Source organism: Callospermophilus lateralis, chromosome 11 (genome assembly GCF_048772815.1).
Source record: "Callospermophilus lateralis isolate mCalLat2 chromosome 11, mCalLat2.hap1, whole genome shotgun sequence".
NCBI classification, from domain to species: Eukaryota; Metazoa; Chordata; class Mammalia; order Rodentia; family Sciuridae; genus Callospermophilus; species Callospermophilus lateralis.
This window is the reverse complement of record NC_135315.1, coordinates 16,963,205-16,974,841: the sequence shown is the minus strand read 5'-3', so window position 1 is coordinate 16,974,841 and position 11,637 is coordinate 16,963,205. Positions and strand designations below refer to the sequence as shown.

Here is an 11,637-nt window from a genome sequence, read left to right as displayed (position 1 = left end):
TCTGTGCCGAGATCGCCGCAGACTTTGGGGCCAAAGCTTGATTCCACCTCCCACTCCTCCCATGCAAACCCCAGCCCCGGCACTGGAGGCTCTGGAGGTGCGTATCCCTCTTCATCCCAGCACCCTCTTGGCCGCCCCGGGTCCTGGCCCTGGGCACTTTTTCCTGACCGGTCCCTCCGCGAAAGCCCCCAAGTCCAACAAGGTAACAGTCGCCTGCGCGACTGGAGCCCTTGATTAGTATCGCAGCCCCCGATGGAGCCGGTGCGCGGATCCGCGGGGTACCGCAGCCCCGGTGCGCAATGCTGGCTCTCCAGCCCGCCGTGCCGCTCGCGGTTCCGGCGCCGGGAGTTTAGGAAAGTCGCCAAACGGTGAATGCAGCATCCGCTGGATGAAGTTCGGGGGCGGCGAGGGGCTGTCCGCGAGTGGTGGACCCCTGGGAAGGACTAGGCTCTAGTGGCAGCCGCCACTTGCCGGCGCCGAGCGCATCCCTGAGCGCTGGGCTGGCTGGTTGCAGACACGTAAGCTGTTGGCTGCCGAGAAGGTGGGCGTGTGGGTGGGTGGACCTCCTCCCAGCCGCTGGGCAGCTCCGCTTGCGACTCACCCGACCCACCCGGGGTCCCCTCGCGGGTCTCAGGACTCCGCAGGGTCGGCGTGGACGGCCTGGGCCACAAACACAGACATCACGGCGGCTGAGTTCAGGGTATTCAAAAGCGACTCCAAAGACTTGAGTGGATTTGGGGGAGGGTTATGGATTGACAATTTTCTTTTCCATCGTTATCAACCAGCTGTGCAGTTTACCTGCTCACATATCGGTTTGAGTTAAAACCATCAAGATTTAAAAATGCAACCTCTGCGGGTTCATCCGTTGTGACTATAAATTACCGAGGCTTTCACCGCCTTCTCTCCTAGCCAAATATTTACAAGTTATTTTTTAAAATAAATGAGGGTTGGTTTCACTGAACACACATCACCTCCTCTACCCAATACCTGAGGGCTGAACCCGAGATTATTTTCTAGGTGATGGGGACACCGTCAAAGGAAGTAGGAAGAAAAACATCCACGGAGGTTGAATAGATGGCATTGAGTGGGATATTTTCCCAAAGCCTCCTGTGTCTGGAGGCTTAGTCTAAATTCACAAATCAGAATCCAATGTTTGAAATGGATTCTAAGGATTGAATAGTGGGTATTTTTTTCAAGTTTACATGGAAATAGAGAAATGTTCTTTTTCAGGCCTTTCTTAGAATTGTGTGCAAATTTCTGTTTAAAATGATCACATTTTCTTAAAAGAAAGTCTTTCTCCCTTCCCCCCTTTCTTTCTTTTTCTTTTCTGTGGTGTGTATGTGTTCCCACTAGAAGATGGGTTGTGTGCCCCTGATGTCTGGCCTGATGGACTCAGTAGGTACCCAATAAATAGGGAATGAATGAGCAGCAATGAGTGAATGGAGTGCTTATGTATAGCATGTTCAAATTTCTGGGAATCCATCTAGCTGCTTTGTAAATATTAAGTCATTTTATCCTCATAACAGCACCAGGAACTCGGAATTCTACCTGAGGCACAGAGAGGCTAAGTAACTTGTTCAAGGTCACAGAGCTGTGAGGGACTGAGTGGCAGAGCCAGAATTTATACCCATGCATTCCCACCAAAGGCTTTGTTTTGTTAGCTCTTACCAGTAAATATTCTAAGCCACTTAAATCACGCTCTGAACCTGTGCCAGAGGCAAAAGCAGGTAGTTTGGACTGTTTGAATATCTGAATCTAGGGGATTTAGGATTAAGCCAAAATCCAGCTCTGTTCCCAACAAGTCAGCCAGTGTTGGGAAGGGATCCACTCTGGGGCCTGTAGAGTGGGCTTCACACTGTACAGGTGTGAAGAGCATGAGGGAAAGTATATGTGACAGGTGGGGTGTGTGTGCACATGTACATGAATGTTCATGGGTGAGGAGGAGACAGAGGAGATACTGTCCCAACCCCCAGGGAGAGATGGCGTGAGCACCTCCATGGCAGCCACCTGCCAGCTGCCACTCTTCCTGAGAGAGATCTGTGTTCTGGTGACAGGTGACCATGATGGGTGGAGAAGGCCCAGGCCTAGCTGGGCTCTTAAAGGAGAGAGAAAGCCAAGGAGGCTGTGGGTTTTATTGCTGTCCTTATTATAAAAACAACTTAACAGCATTAGGCAAAGTTTGGAAGCCTCAGGGGGGAATTACTGTGCCCTCACTCTCCTAATATAGCTGCTGTTACGTTGTAGAAATGATTCTGGTGGTTCCTCTTCTCAAGGACAGGTTTGGGCACAGCTGTGGCTGTGGGGCGGCCCTCTCACTGCTGTATCAGCCCAAGTCTGTTCCCTATAGTTCCTGAGCCTTCAGAGGGAGACTGTTCACGCCTGTGTACGGCCCGTGAGTGGACATGCTTTGCCATCCTGTACGGGTGCCCGTTTGGGCCATTTTCAATTTATTTCTTTGCTTACATGGTGTAGAGCCAGGTCTCCAAGTGGAACACTGGCAGTGGGGCAAAAGGTACTGGGGGTGGGCATGGGCTGCTGTAGGGTGTGGGACAACTGGCCTGGCCACAGACTGGGAGCAAAGTTGGGAAGGGGCCCGAAAGCAAGACCAAGCCCTTCTGATGTGACATGACCAGCCCTAGGGAGGGACAGCACATTGCTCAGGGAGCGTATAGATGCTGACCCAGAGCCCGGGAGGATGAGCTCAATAGAAGGGCCATGTCTCACCCTCACTATCATGTGGCTCCTTGGAGAGGAGCAGCAGCCAGCTGAGGTCAGCCACACTGAGGAGTCTGGGGTCAGAGGTACCCTTTGGCACCACCCAAGTGCCCATGATTCTTGCCAAACCCAGGAACCTGAGCTCCGGGTGTGGTGTGGACTAGAAGGAAGGGTTAGGAGCAGGCTGAGGATTTCAACAGCTAAAGGAATGGAGCTGGCAAAGCCGACTTTGGTTCCAGCCCTGCCTCCAACTGACTGTGTGACTTTAGGTAGGTCATCTTCCCTCTCTGAGCTGAAGTTTCTCTGTAAACAGGGATTTCGAGCAAGACTCCCTGTTCACATCACTCCCTTTCACATCTCTCAGAAAGGTCTGTGTTTCCAAACACCCCTTAGGGCTGTGACCTCCCATGGCAAGAGCCATAGGCAGCTGATTCCATTCCCATCTCTGCCTCCTCCCAGCCAAGGGAGCTTGGTGCATGGTACTTGGACCTAAGTGCTCTTTCTGGGTCTCTCCTACTGTCATTCCCACTTCCCAGCACTGGGCCTGGTGATGGACCCTGGGACCATTTGACTCAGTAATCACAGAAATGAAATCAAGCCAGGCGAGCAAACATGTAGGCAAAGCTTTTATTGGGGCTTCCATTTAGGAAAGGAGCCAGCTCTGGCAAGAAGACATCAGGCCAGCTCCCCTGGCGGAAGGAGGATCCTGTTTTCTTGGTTAGTTGCAGGGGCAGGGATATTCATTGTGCTCAACTCAAGCATTTTTCCCTGAGCTAAAAGATAAGTCACTGCAGCTGTCGATAAGCACATACCCAGGGTATCCCGAAATCAACGATGCAAAGTTGACATTGGTTGAGGGTGACACACACCAAGCCCCCTGGGGCTGCTGTCAGGCCATGAGCCAAAGATCAGAAGTTCCTTTGTTCCTATGGTGGTCTTTGTCTCGGACCTAAAGATTTATGGCACATAGTAGGGTTTAAGAAACATTTGTGGACTGGACAGATGAGTTTTATTGTTACTTCCTCCATTTAATATTGTGTAATTGGAGCAAACCTATCACTGTCCCCACAGGATATGGATGTCACGTCAAAACTGAGAAAGCTGAGAGGTGCTTAAACCACCCTAGCAGAAAAGCAATCTCTAACACAGAACTCCCCCTTAAGCCCACTGTGGTTATTAAAAATGAAAAAAGAAAGCAACAAACAACCAGTTCAGCACCCTCAGTGATTTGGAGTCGCCTGTGAGGGTGGATCTGTAGTCCTGAAGCCCCAGCCTTTTGCTGGGTGTGGGGAAGGGCAGGTTGGCAGGAGGTAGTCTGGGCCTTTCTAGCTCTCTGCTCAGTGAAAAGAGGGCTGGGGTGATGTCTCTTCCCCCCCCACACACACTCCCTCCTAGCCATTCACAGTCTCAGCAAAAGGGAAGGTGAGCCCATTTGGGAGGTGAGGCCAAGTGGAGATTTTAGCTGCAATTTTATAGTCAAAGAATGAATTTGTGAATTATAAATGAAGTTCCTATCAGTAATACTCCTCTTGCCAGGCACAGTGATGTCGATTTGTAATCCTAGAGACTTGGGAGGCTGAGGCAGAAGGATTACAAATTCAAGGCCAGCCTCAGCAATTTAGTGAGACCTGTGTCAAAATTAAAAACAGAAAGGTCTGAGATGTAGCTCGGTGGTAAAACATCCCTGGGTTCAAGCCTCAGTACCCCCAAAAGGAGAAACCTATAGGGAGCTAATGAGAAACGATGAGTTCACTGATGTGAACAATTATTTTGAAGACAACTAGCTGGAGCCTGTTGGCCACTGATGGTCGACTAGTTGTTTTCAGAGTAAGTGGGGTCTGCTCTAACACAGTGGAAAGGCAGGCAAGGAGGGACGCAGAGGCAGCAGACTGTGTCAGTGTGGACAAGTGCTTCCTTTTCTGTGAAAGGGGCATGGCAGGGTTTTATTCTGGGAGAGGGGTCCCTGCACACAACCCACGGATTCAAATGCTTTAGCCAAGCATGTTCTTTGGCGGCTGCCCGTCCAGCAGATAGAAGACTGTTTCTGGGACGAGGGAAGGTGTTTATGGGTGCTCTTCCCCATGCCACCCCCTGGCCCTGCTGGTGCAGCCTCCCGAAGTGCTGAGAGGTGGGGTCTGTGGAGTGTGCACCACCACCACCACCACCCCACCCCCCCCACCCCCCCCACCCCCCATCAACCCGTTTCCAGCCTCAGCCAGTCTGGCTGTTAGCCAGCGCACCCAGGTCAGAGCCCAGAAGAGAAACTGGCCAGACGGGTCCAGCGGCTCTTTCATGGCTACCTAAGGAGAGGTGCGGATTGTTCTCAGCTGCCTGGCTACAGGCTGGAGTCCGCCCGCCCGCTAGAGTGCTAAGAGGTATGGGGGTCATCCGGAGGCTTAGCGGGAATCTTGGTTGAGCTTTTACGCACTGGAAGTACCCGGCCTTTAGGAGAACTGAACAGCTATTGGTGAGTGTCCTGGTAGGACACAGAGCCAAAGAGTGAACTGCTAGGACCAGAGGGGGCTGCGACAGTGCCCTGGTGGCTCCTCGGCAGGCTGCATGCAGAGCTCAGTGGTCCTCCTGGCTCAGCAGAGCCACAGACACTGGCCTTTCCAGAGCGGCCCCGCACACTGTGGGGACAAAGCGCACATTGTGGGGACAGAGCTGGGTGGGCAGCCTGTGAGCAGAGGAGGAGAGAGGTCCTGGGACGAGGGGTGGGCTGTGCAGGCGCAAGAGAAAATCACTGGGCAGGAAGGGAGTGGCTGAGGGAAGGTCCCAGGCTTTCCAAGGCACGGCCCTCCCAAGGCCGGGCTCTCAGAAGCAGCAGCCTAGCCCCGTGGAACCCCTTTCTCTTCATTTCTCACAAGAGCCCCCAACCTGCCATGCAGAGGCTGATACACAGGGTGGAAGGACACCCTCTTGCCCCTGCTCCCCACTGCCCCAGGGCTGGGTCCCCACTCGAGCAGCAGAGGACAGAAGCCACAGAGCCTGCTGCAGTTGTGGTCCCAACTGTTCCCTAGGGAGCATCCCTCCTGTCTGTTTCACACACGCATGTGCGCGCTCACACACACACACACACACACACTGGGAGTAAGCTACTTCTGCAATGCTTGTAATAGCGTCCCCCTCCTGCCAGCCCTCAGAGTCCACTATGTGGTCACCACTTCTCAGCACAGTCAGCGCTCTGTGGGCTGCTGGTCCCTAATCCTGGGCCTGACCAGTGCCCTGCCGTCCCCATCCTCCCCCTGCCCATTCCCTCTGGGCCGGACCAGCTTCTCTCTGCAGGTGCATCGTTTATGGGGTGGGGTGGCTCCCATTGCTGAGCCCGCCTTGTGACCCCACTGAGTCCTCTGCACCACCCTAGAGGTGAAAGAAGCAGACCCTAGAATCTTGCTGCCATCACTCTGTTCTCCTTCCTGCCCCAGCCTCTCCACAGGGAGGTTCATTTGGGCCTTTGACCGGCTGTCACTCTTGCTAGGACTTCTCTCCCTAGTCTCTGTACCAGGTCTCATCCGTTCACCACACCCACCAAAGTCTTCCTGAACCATCTGCTTCCTCCTCCAGGAAGCCCTTTGGCCTAAGCCACTTCTTTCCTAAGTGTCTTTGCCTGTTCCTTGTCCCCTCCCCCTGCTGTGAGCCCCAACTCATGGGGAGCCTGGGCATTTAAGCCCCAAGGGGGGCGGGGCCTTAACACTCTGATTGACCAGACCCTATGAGGACCCCTGATTGCCTGCATCTAACCCAAGCCCCTATTCCCATCATAGATTCTTTTTATTTTTATTTTTATTTTTTTTTTAGTTGTGGATGGACACAATACCTTTATTTAATTTATTTATTTACTTTGATGTAGTGCTGAGGATCAAACCCAGTGCCTCATACTTGCAAGGCGGTGGGGGGGGCTCTGCCTCTGAGCCATGACCCCAGTCCCCCCACCATAGATTCTGAGCTGCGCCTGGGCCAGGAGGAGTCCCTCAAAAAATAACAGACCTAATAGATTCTGTGTGCTCAGCATCTAACCCAGAACTGTGCACACATTAGGTGCACAATATTTACTGAATTTAATGAAGGGTCTCTCTGTGCTCTAGTCCCAGATGAACATCCATCTGTGCATGTGGAAGTGCTGTGGCGACAGGAGACACACAAAGGATCAGCTAGACAGACAGGGCTCTCGGCCGCAGCACACAGCACGTGGGATGGCTCCGAGGCTTATCTAGGGTTAGGCTGCTGACACCATTTAGGGACAGTCAGAGATTCCAGGCCAGCTGTGTTTCACCCTGGCCTTTGTTACATTGTGCTTCATGAGGGGCTCTGAGCAGAGGTGGGAGACATCACGGAGGGAGACTAGGGGCATTGAGACAAAGGGGCAAGAAACTTCTCAGAAGCAGGGGTCTTCAGAGAGAGGTCCAAGGTGCTTCTGTCACCAAGCAGGTTGGTGGCAGCCCAGGGCTCCCTTCCCACCACTGCCTCCGTGCTGCTGGCTGCAGGCAGGAGTAGCCAGGCCAGCAGAGGTGGCCCGGGGCACCAGCATTCATCTCTCCTCCGTGGTGCCTTGTGCCCCAGTCCATACCACAGCCCTCCAGCTCCCTATGGGTGGCAGGGGGCAGTCTTTGGGATCCTTTCTGACGAAGTGGTTGGGCTCATGGCCTGACCATGAATGCTCCTGCCAGGCTGTGAAACACGGGGCCCAGGAGTGGCCTGGCTTGTGCTGACCCCTGAAGACAGCACCCTTGGAGGAAAGAACATTGTCCCCAAAGCTGATAGGGCAGAGGTCCTGGGCTAGAGCCAACTCTGGCCCTTCCTGGATGGGGGGCCTTTGGCAAGTCAAACAGCCTCTCTGGGTTTCTTGTCTTCTTTCTGGACCATGATGGAGAACAAAGGAGGAAATGCCTGTGGGGGGTTGTTCCTACTGAAGGCCAAACATGGGACCTGCTGCTTCCATGGGCAGGGTCCGCTGTCCTCCCCACTCCACTGGGGGGACGGGGGGGGCTAAGCCCAGCCGGCACTCAGACCCCCTCACCCCATGAGACCTTCCCTCCTGAGCCAGCTCCTCTGGCTGGGGGATGGACCAATCGGCCGCAGGCTGGCATGTGGTCCTCCTGCACAGCCACCCAGTGGGACTCGCCTGGCCAGTGTGACAGCGTCTGAATTGGTCTAGATCCTGTTCAAGGAGATGAGTTTATTGACAACCTGCTTGGTTGTCACAGCAAGGACAAATTCACATCCAAGTTTCCAAATGCTTACTCTCAGCTGTTGTGTTGTCACCGTGCGGACCAACAGCAGGCGGTTTGCACTCGGCAGGCCTGACCCGCCAACCTGCCCTCCTGACCGCCCTTTCAGTAGCCCATCTGAAACCCTCCTCAGGGGCCAGAATTCACCGCCTGAATCTCTGGTTCACTTCCCATGAGTCTGGCTCTCAGGCCACGTCCTTTGCACCTGTGTGTCTCACTGCTGTGACGGTGGCAGCTGAGGCAGGACTAACTGCAGTGGTGGAGCCCATGTGGGGAGGGAGGACTTTGGTTTGCTCAGAATCCCTCTTGATGGCAGGATCTGGGCGAGACTTCCTCTTGTTCTCTCATTCACCCTCACCGGTCACAAGGTGGGGATAAGACTCTCTGTGTTCATGGGTCACAGGACCCTAGTGAGGCCAGGGGAGCCTCTCCTTGGGAGCAGGCTCACTAAAAGCTCCAAAAACCCAGCCCTGCATAGGTTCTGCCCCTTATCCCCAGGTTTTCCCAAGTCAGCTGCCTCCTCCAATATGTCAGGGCTGCCCGCAGCAGCCTGTGCTGCCTGACCCCCCAACTTTGGCTGTGTCCACAGGCAGATCTCACCCCTTCCTGGTCTCCCGTGCACACCCCACCCCAGAAAGAGCCTGGAGGTGCTGACCAGGCAGGACCTCCCATCTGGCCAGGAAGAGTCCCTCCACTAGTCCCCTGCCCTCAGACTGAGCAGACAGTGGGGAAGGACTGGTCCAAAGTCCTGCAGGTAGAGAGTCTCTTGAAGGCTCCTCCTTCTTATTCTTTCATTCTTTCCAAGGTCTCCCCAAATGTCTTCCTTCCTCCCTGCGTGATGGGTGAGCAGGTGAGTGACTCCAGAGCTCTGCAGCCCTCCCCCAGGGTTTCCCAACAGCAATACTATTGACACATGGGACCAGGTAGTCCTTTTGGGGAACAAGGGGTGTTGTGCATCATAGGATGTTTAGGGGCCTCCCTGGCCTCTAGCCATTAAATGCCAGTACCCCCCCCCCAATACACACACACCATTCATAGCCACCAAGGGTGTCTCCAGACATTCATGCCCCATGTTCCATGGAAGGCAAAATGGCCCCTACCTGAGGCTCACTGAGCTAGTTCCGTTATCCTCAATTTAGGCATCATTTCACAATCACCTGGAGAGCGTTAAAAAATATGAGGACTCCTGAGTCCTCCCCACCCTCCGGGGCCTACTGAACTGAAGTCTCTGGGGTGGGGTCTAAGAAATGGAATTTTCTTTCTCCTAGGTCAGAGGCTAAGTACTGTCCAGAAATTTCTAGGTTTGTCTTACTCACTTTTACAGGCAAAGAAAGAGGGCGAAGCCGTGGTCCACCTTATGATTGTCCTCACCTGTGCCCTGCATCTCTGCTCCGTGGACTTGGAGCCAGCAGCCCCTTCCAACTCCCTCCCCAGGTGTTGAAAGGCAGTCACTTCTCCAGGAAAAACAGCCACAAACCCTTTAGCGTTTTCAATCAGCTTCCCAGAGGCAGACAGATTCCCTCTTCCTTCCTGGCTCTCTTCGGATCTCTAGAAATGCAGCTCCTTCAAGGGCATCCTCCGCCCGCCACACCACAGTCCCCCCACTTTGCACTTGTGGCCGAGCAGCCAAGGCGAGAACCCGGCTGACAGCCTGCCTGGCTGGTGTCTCCACAGCTGTTCCCACACCTCAGCTCTGTCTCCCAACCCCTTAGGGAGGGTTTCCCAGAGGGGGAGCCACTCATGGGTCACAGTTGGGCAGCTCCAGGGGGAGGACCGTAGACCTTCCTGAGCCCCCTGCTGATAGGGCCTGACAGGTGGGTGTGTACCCCTCAATTCCCACTGCCAACACTCTGGAGGCCAGGATGCAGCTAGGGGGCAAAAGAAACCCATTTCCCCCTGACCTGAAGGATCCCGGCTGGGAAGAGGTGACCTTGGGGAGAGGAAGGGAAGCGGCAGGGCACTGCCAGGGGTAGGAACCAGGCCAACCCCAGACCCTCCAGTTACCATGGTAACCCCGGGGACCAGTTACCATGCCCATACACATCAGCTTGTCATCTGTACAGTGGGGACATGGTGAAGGATCCCTCTGAGAGGGACTGAGAGGATTAAATGAGAAAATTCACAGGGTCTGTAATTGGGCAAGCGGGAGGGAGGGAGGGAGGGAGGAAGAAAATGGAGGTCAGGGAGGACCGAGAGAAGCAGGGAGGGTAAGACAGGGAGAGAGAGACGGTGGGTAGAAGAGGGGCAGGGAGGCCCAGAAGGCAGGAGCCGTGGAGCATATTGGTGTAAATCTGAGTGAACCCAACCAAAGGGGGTGGGGATGACTGCAGGAGAGGCTGGGAAGGAGGCCAGATGGGGTTGGCAGTGGGCAGTGTGCTCCATCATGGACGGGGAGGTGTGTGCCATTTTTGTGGGTGGCCGCCAGCTCCTAGGAACCGACTGGTGGTGGAAAGTGGTGGTTCATGCTCTCGGTAGACAGAGGACCAGTCAGAGCATTTGGGGGCAGAAGGGCTGAGTCAGGAAGGAAACAGCTTGTCACTGGACAGAGGTGGCTTCTGTGGCATGCACTCAGCTCCAGTCTCTCCGAGAGCTTGGGGGTGTAAGTGTTTTAGCCCTATGAGCCCCATTTGTGGATGGGGAAACTGAGGCAGGGGGACGTTAAGTGATTTGCCCACCCCCACCCAGGTAGGAAGGAGCCAATGAAAGCTTCCAGTGTGGCTCTCTCCGGCCCTAAGTTTAAAGGGCTGAATTTCTGCTCTCCTGTGGGTGCTCAGGCAGGGCAGAGTGAGACCTGGAAAAGAACCCTGGGAACAAACACAACGCCCTGGGCACCTCACACTTGAGGAACCTGAGGCAAGGAAGGGGTTGCCTTTTCATAATCCCAGGGCAAGTCTGGCAGAGTCTCAACGGGGCCTGCCCCCACCTACCCACCCCAAAGCACTTTTTCCTTTAGCACAATCTCCTGGGGACCAAGGTGGGGGCCATGCACAAACCCAAAACCCAGAGGAGGAGGACGCTCCTGCTGGGAAAGAGGAAATGAGCCTCCAAATGTCCTGGTGCGACCCCGTGGCCTAAGGGGGTAGAAAACAAAAGGCCATCTGTTCATTCACTCACTCAGTCATTCATTGATTCATCCACCAACATGTAGGGGACCTACACTGTGTCAGATCTCTCTGAGGGAACAAAGGTAACCCAACACAGATCCTGCCCTCGGAGCTTACAACTCAAGTGGACATACTCCTGGGACCTTGAGTGGCATGTGTGAACCCAAGAGCTGGGGTCAGGCCTTCCCTGCCCCTGGGGTGGGCGAAGCAGGTGGCCCACAGGTCCAGCCCTGCCATGAGCTCTCATTAAGGGACAGAAGTGAAGAAGTAGGGATAGAGGGGTGGTGGGCAGGGCACACCCTGAGCCCAGAGCCCCCGGGAGAAGACCTGGAGGTGGGGAGCACCCAGGCGCACCCCCTCCCTTGACTGTAGGCAGGAGATTTTCCGTTCCATTTTTTTCTCCCCTGTAAAACAGCAATTTAAGTTAATTAAATGTAACAATAAATTATTTCTTGTCTGCCTGGAATAATCTTTCACCACTCACACACTTTGGGGGGAAGAACAGGCTCTTTGACTTGGGGTTGGGGGCAGGTTGTGACTGTCACAGAAGGAGGCTGTGGGAGAAGGGACCTGGCTTGGGGCAAGATGAG

At 54.4% G+C, this 11,637-nt stretch overlaps 1 protein-coding gene across 1 annotated transcript in view; it reads left to right on the top strand.

The window, feature by feature from the left end:
• Nucleotides 1-252: 252 nt before the first annotated feature.
• Nucleotides 253-11,637, top strand: part of LOC143410005 (corticotropin-releasing factor receptor 1-like) — a 36,577-nt gene continuing 25,192 nt past the window's right edge. The window contains exon 1 of the mRNA XM_076870679.2: nucleotides 253-368. Coding sequence (XP_076726794.2) covers nucleotides 253-368 — 116 coding nt within the window. The remainder of the gene's footprint in view (nucleotides 369-11,637) is intronic.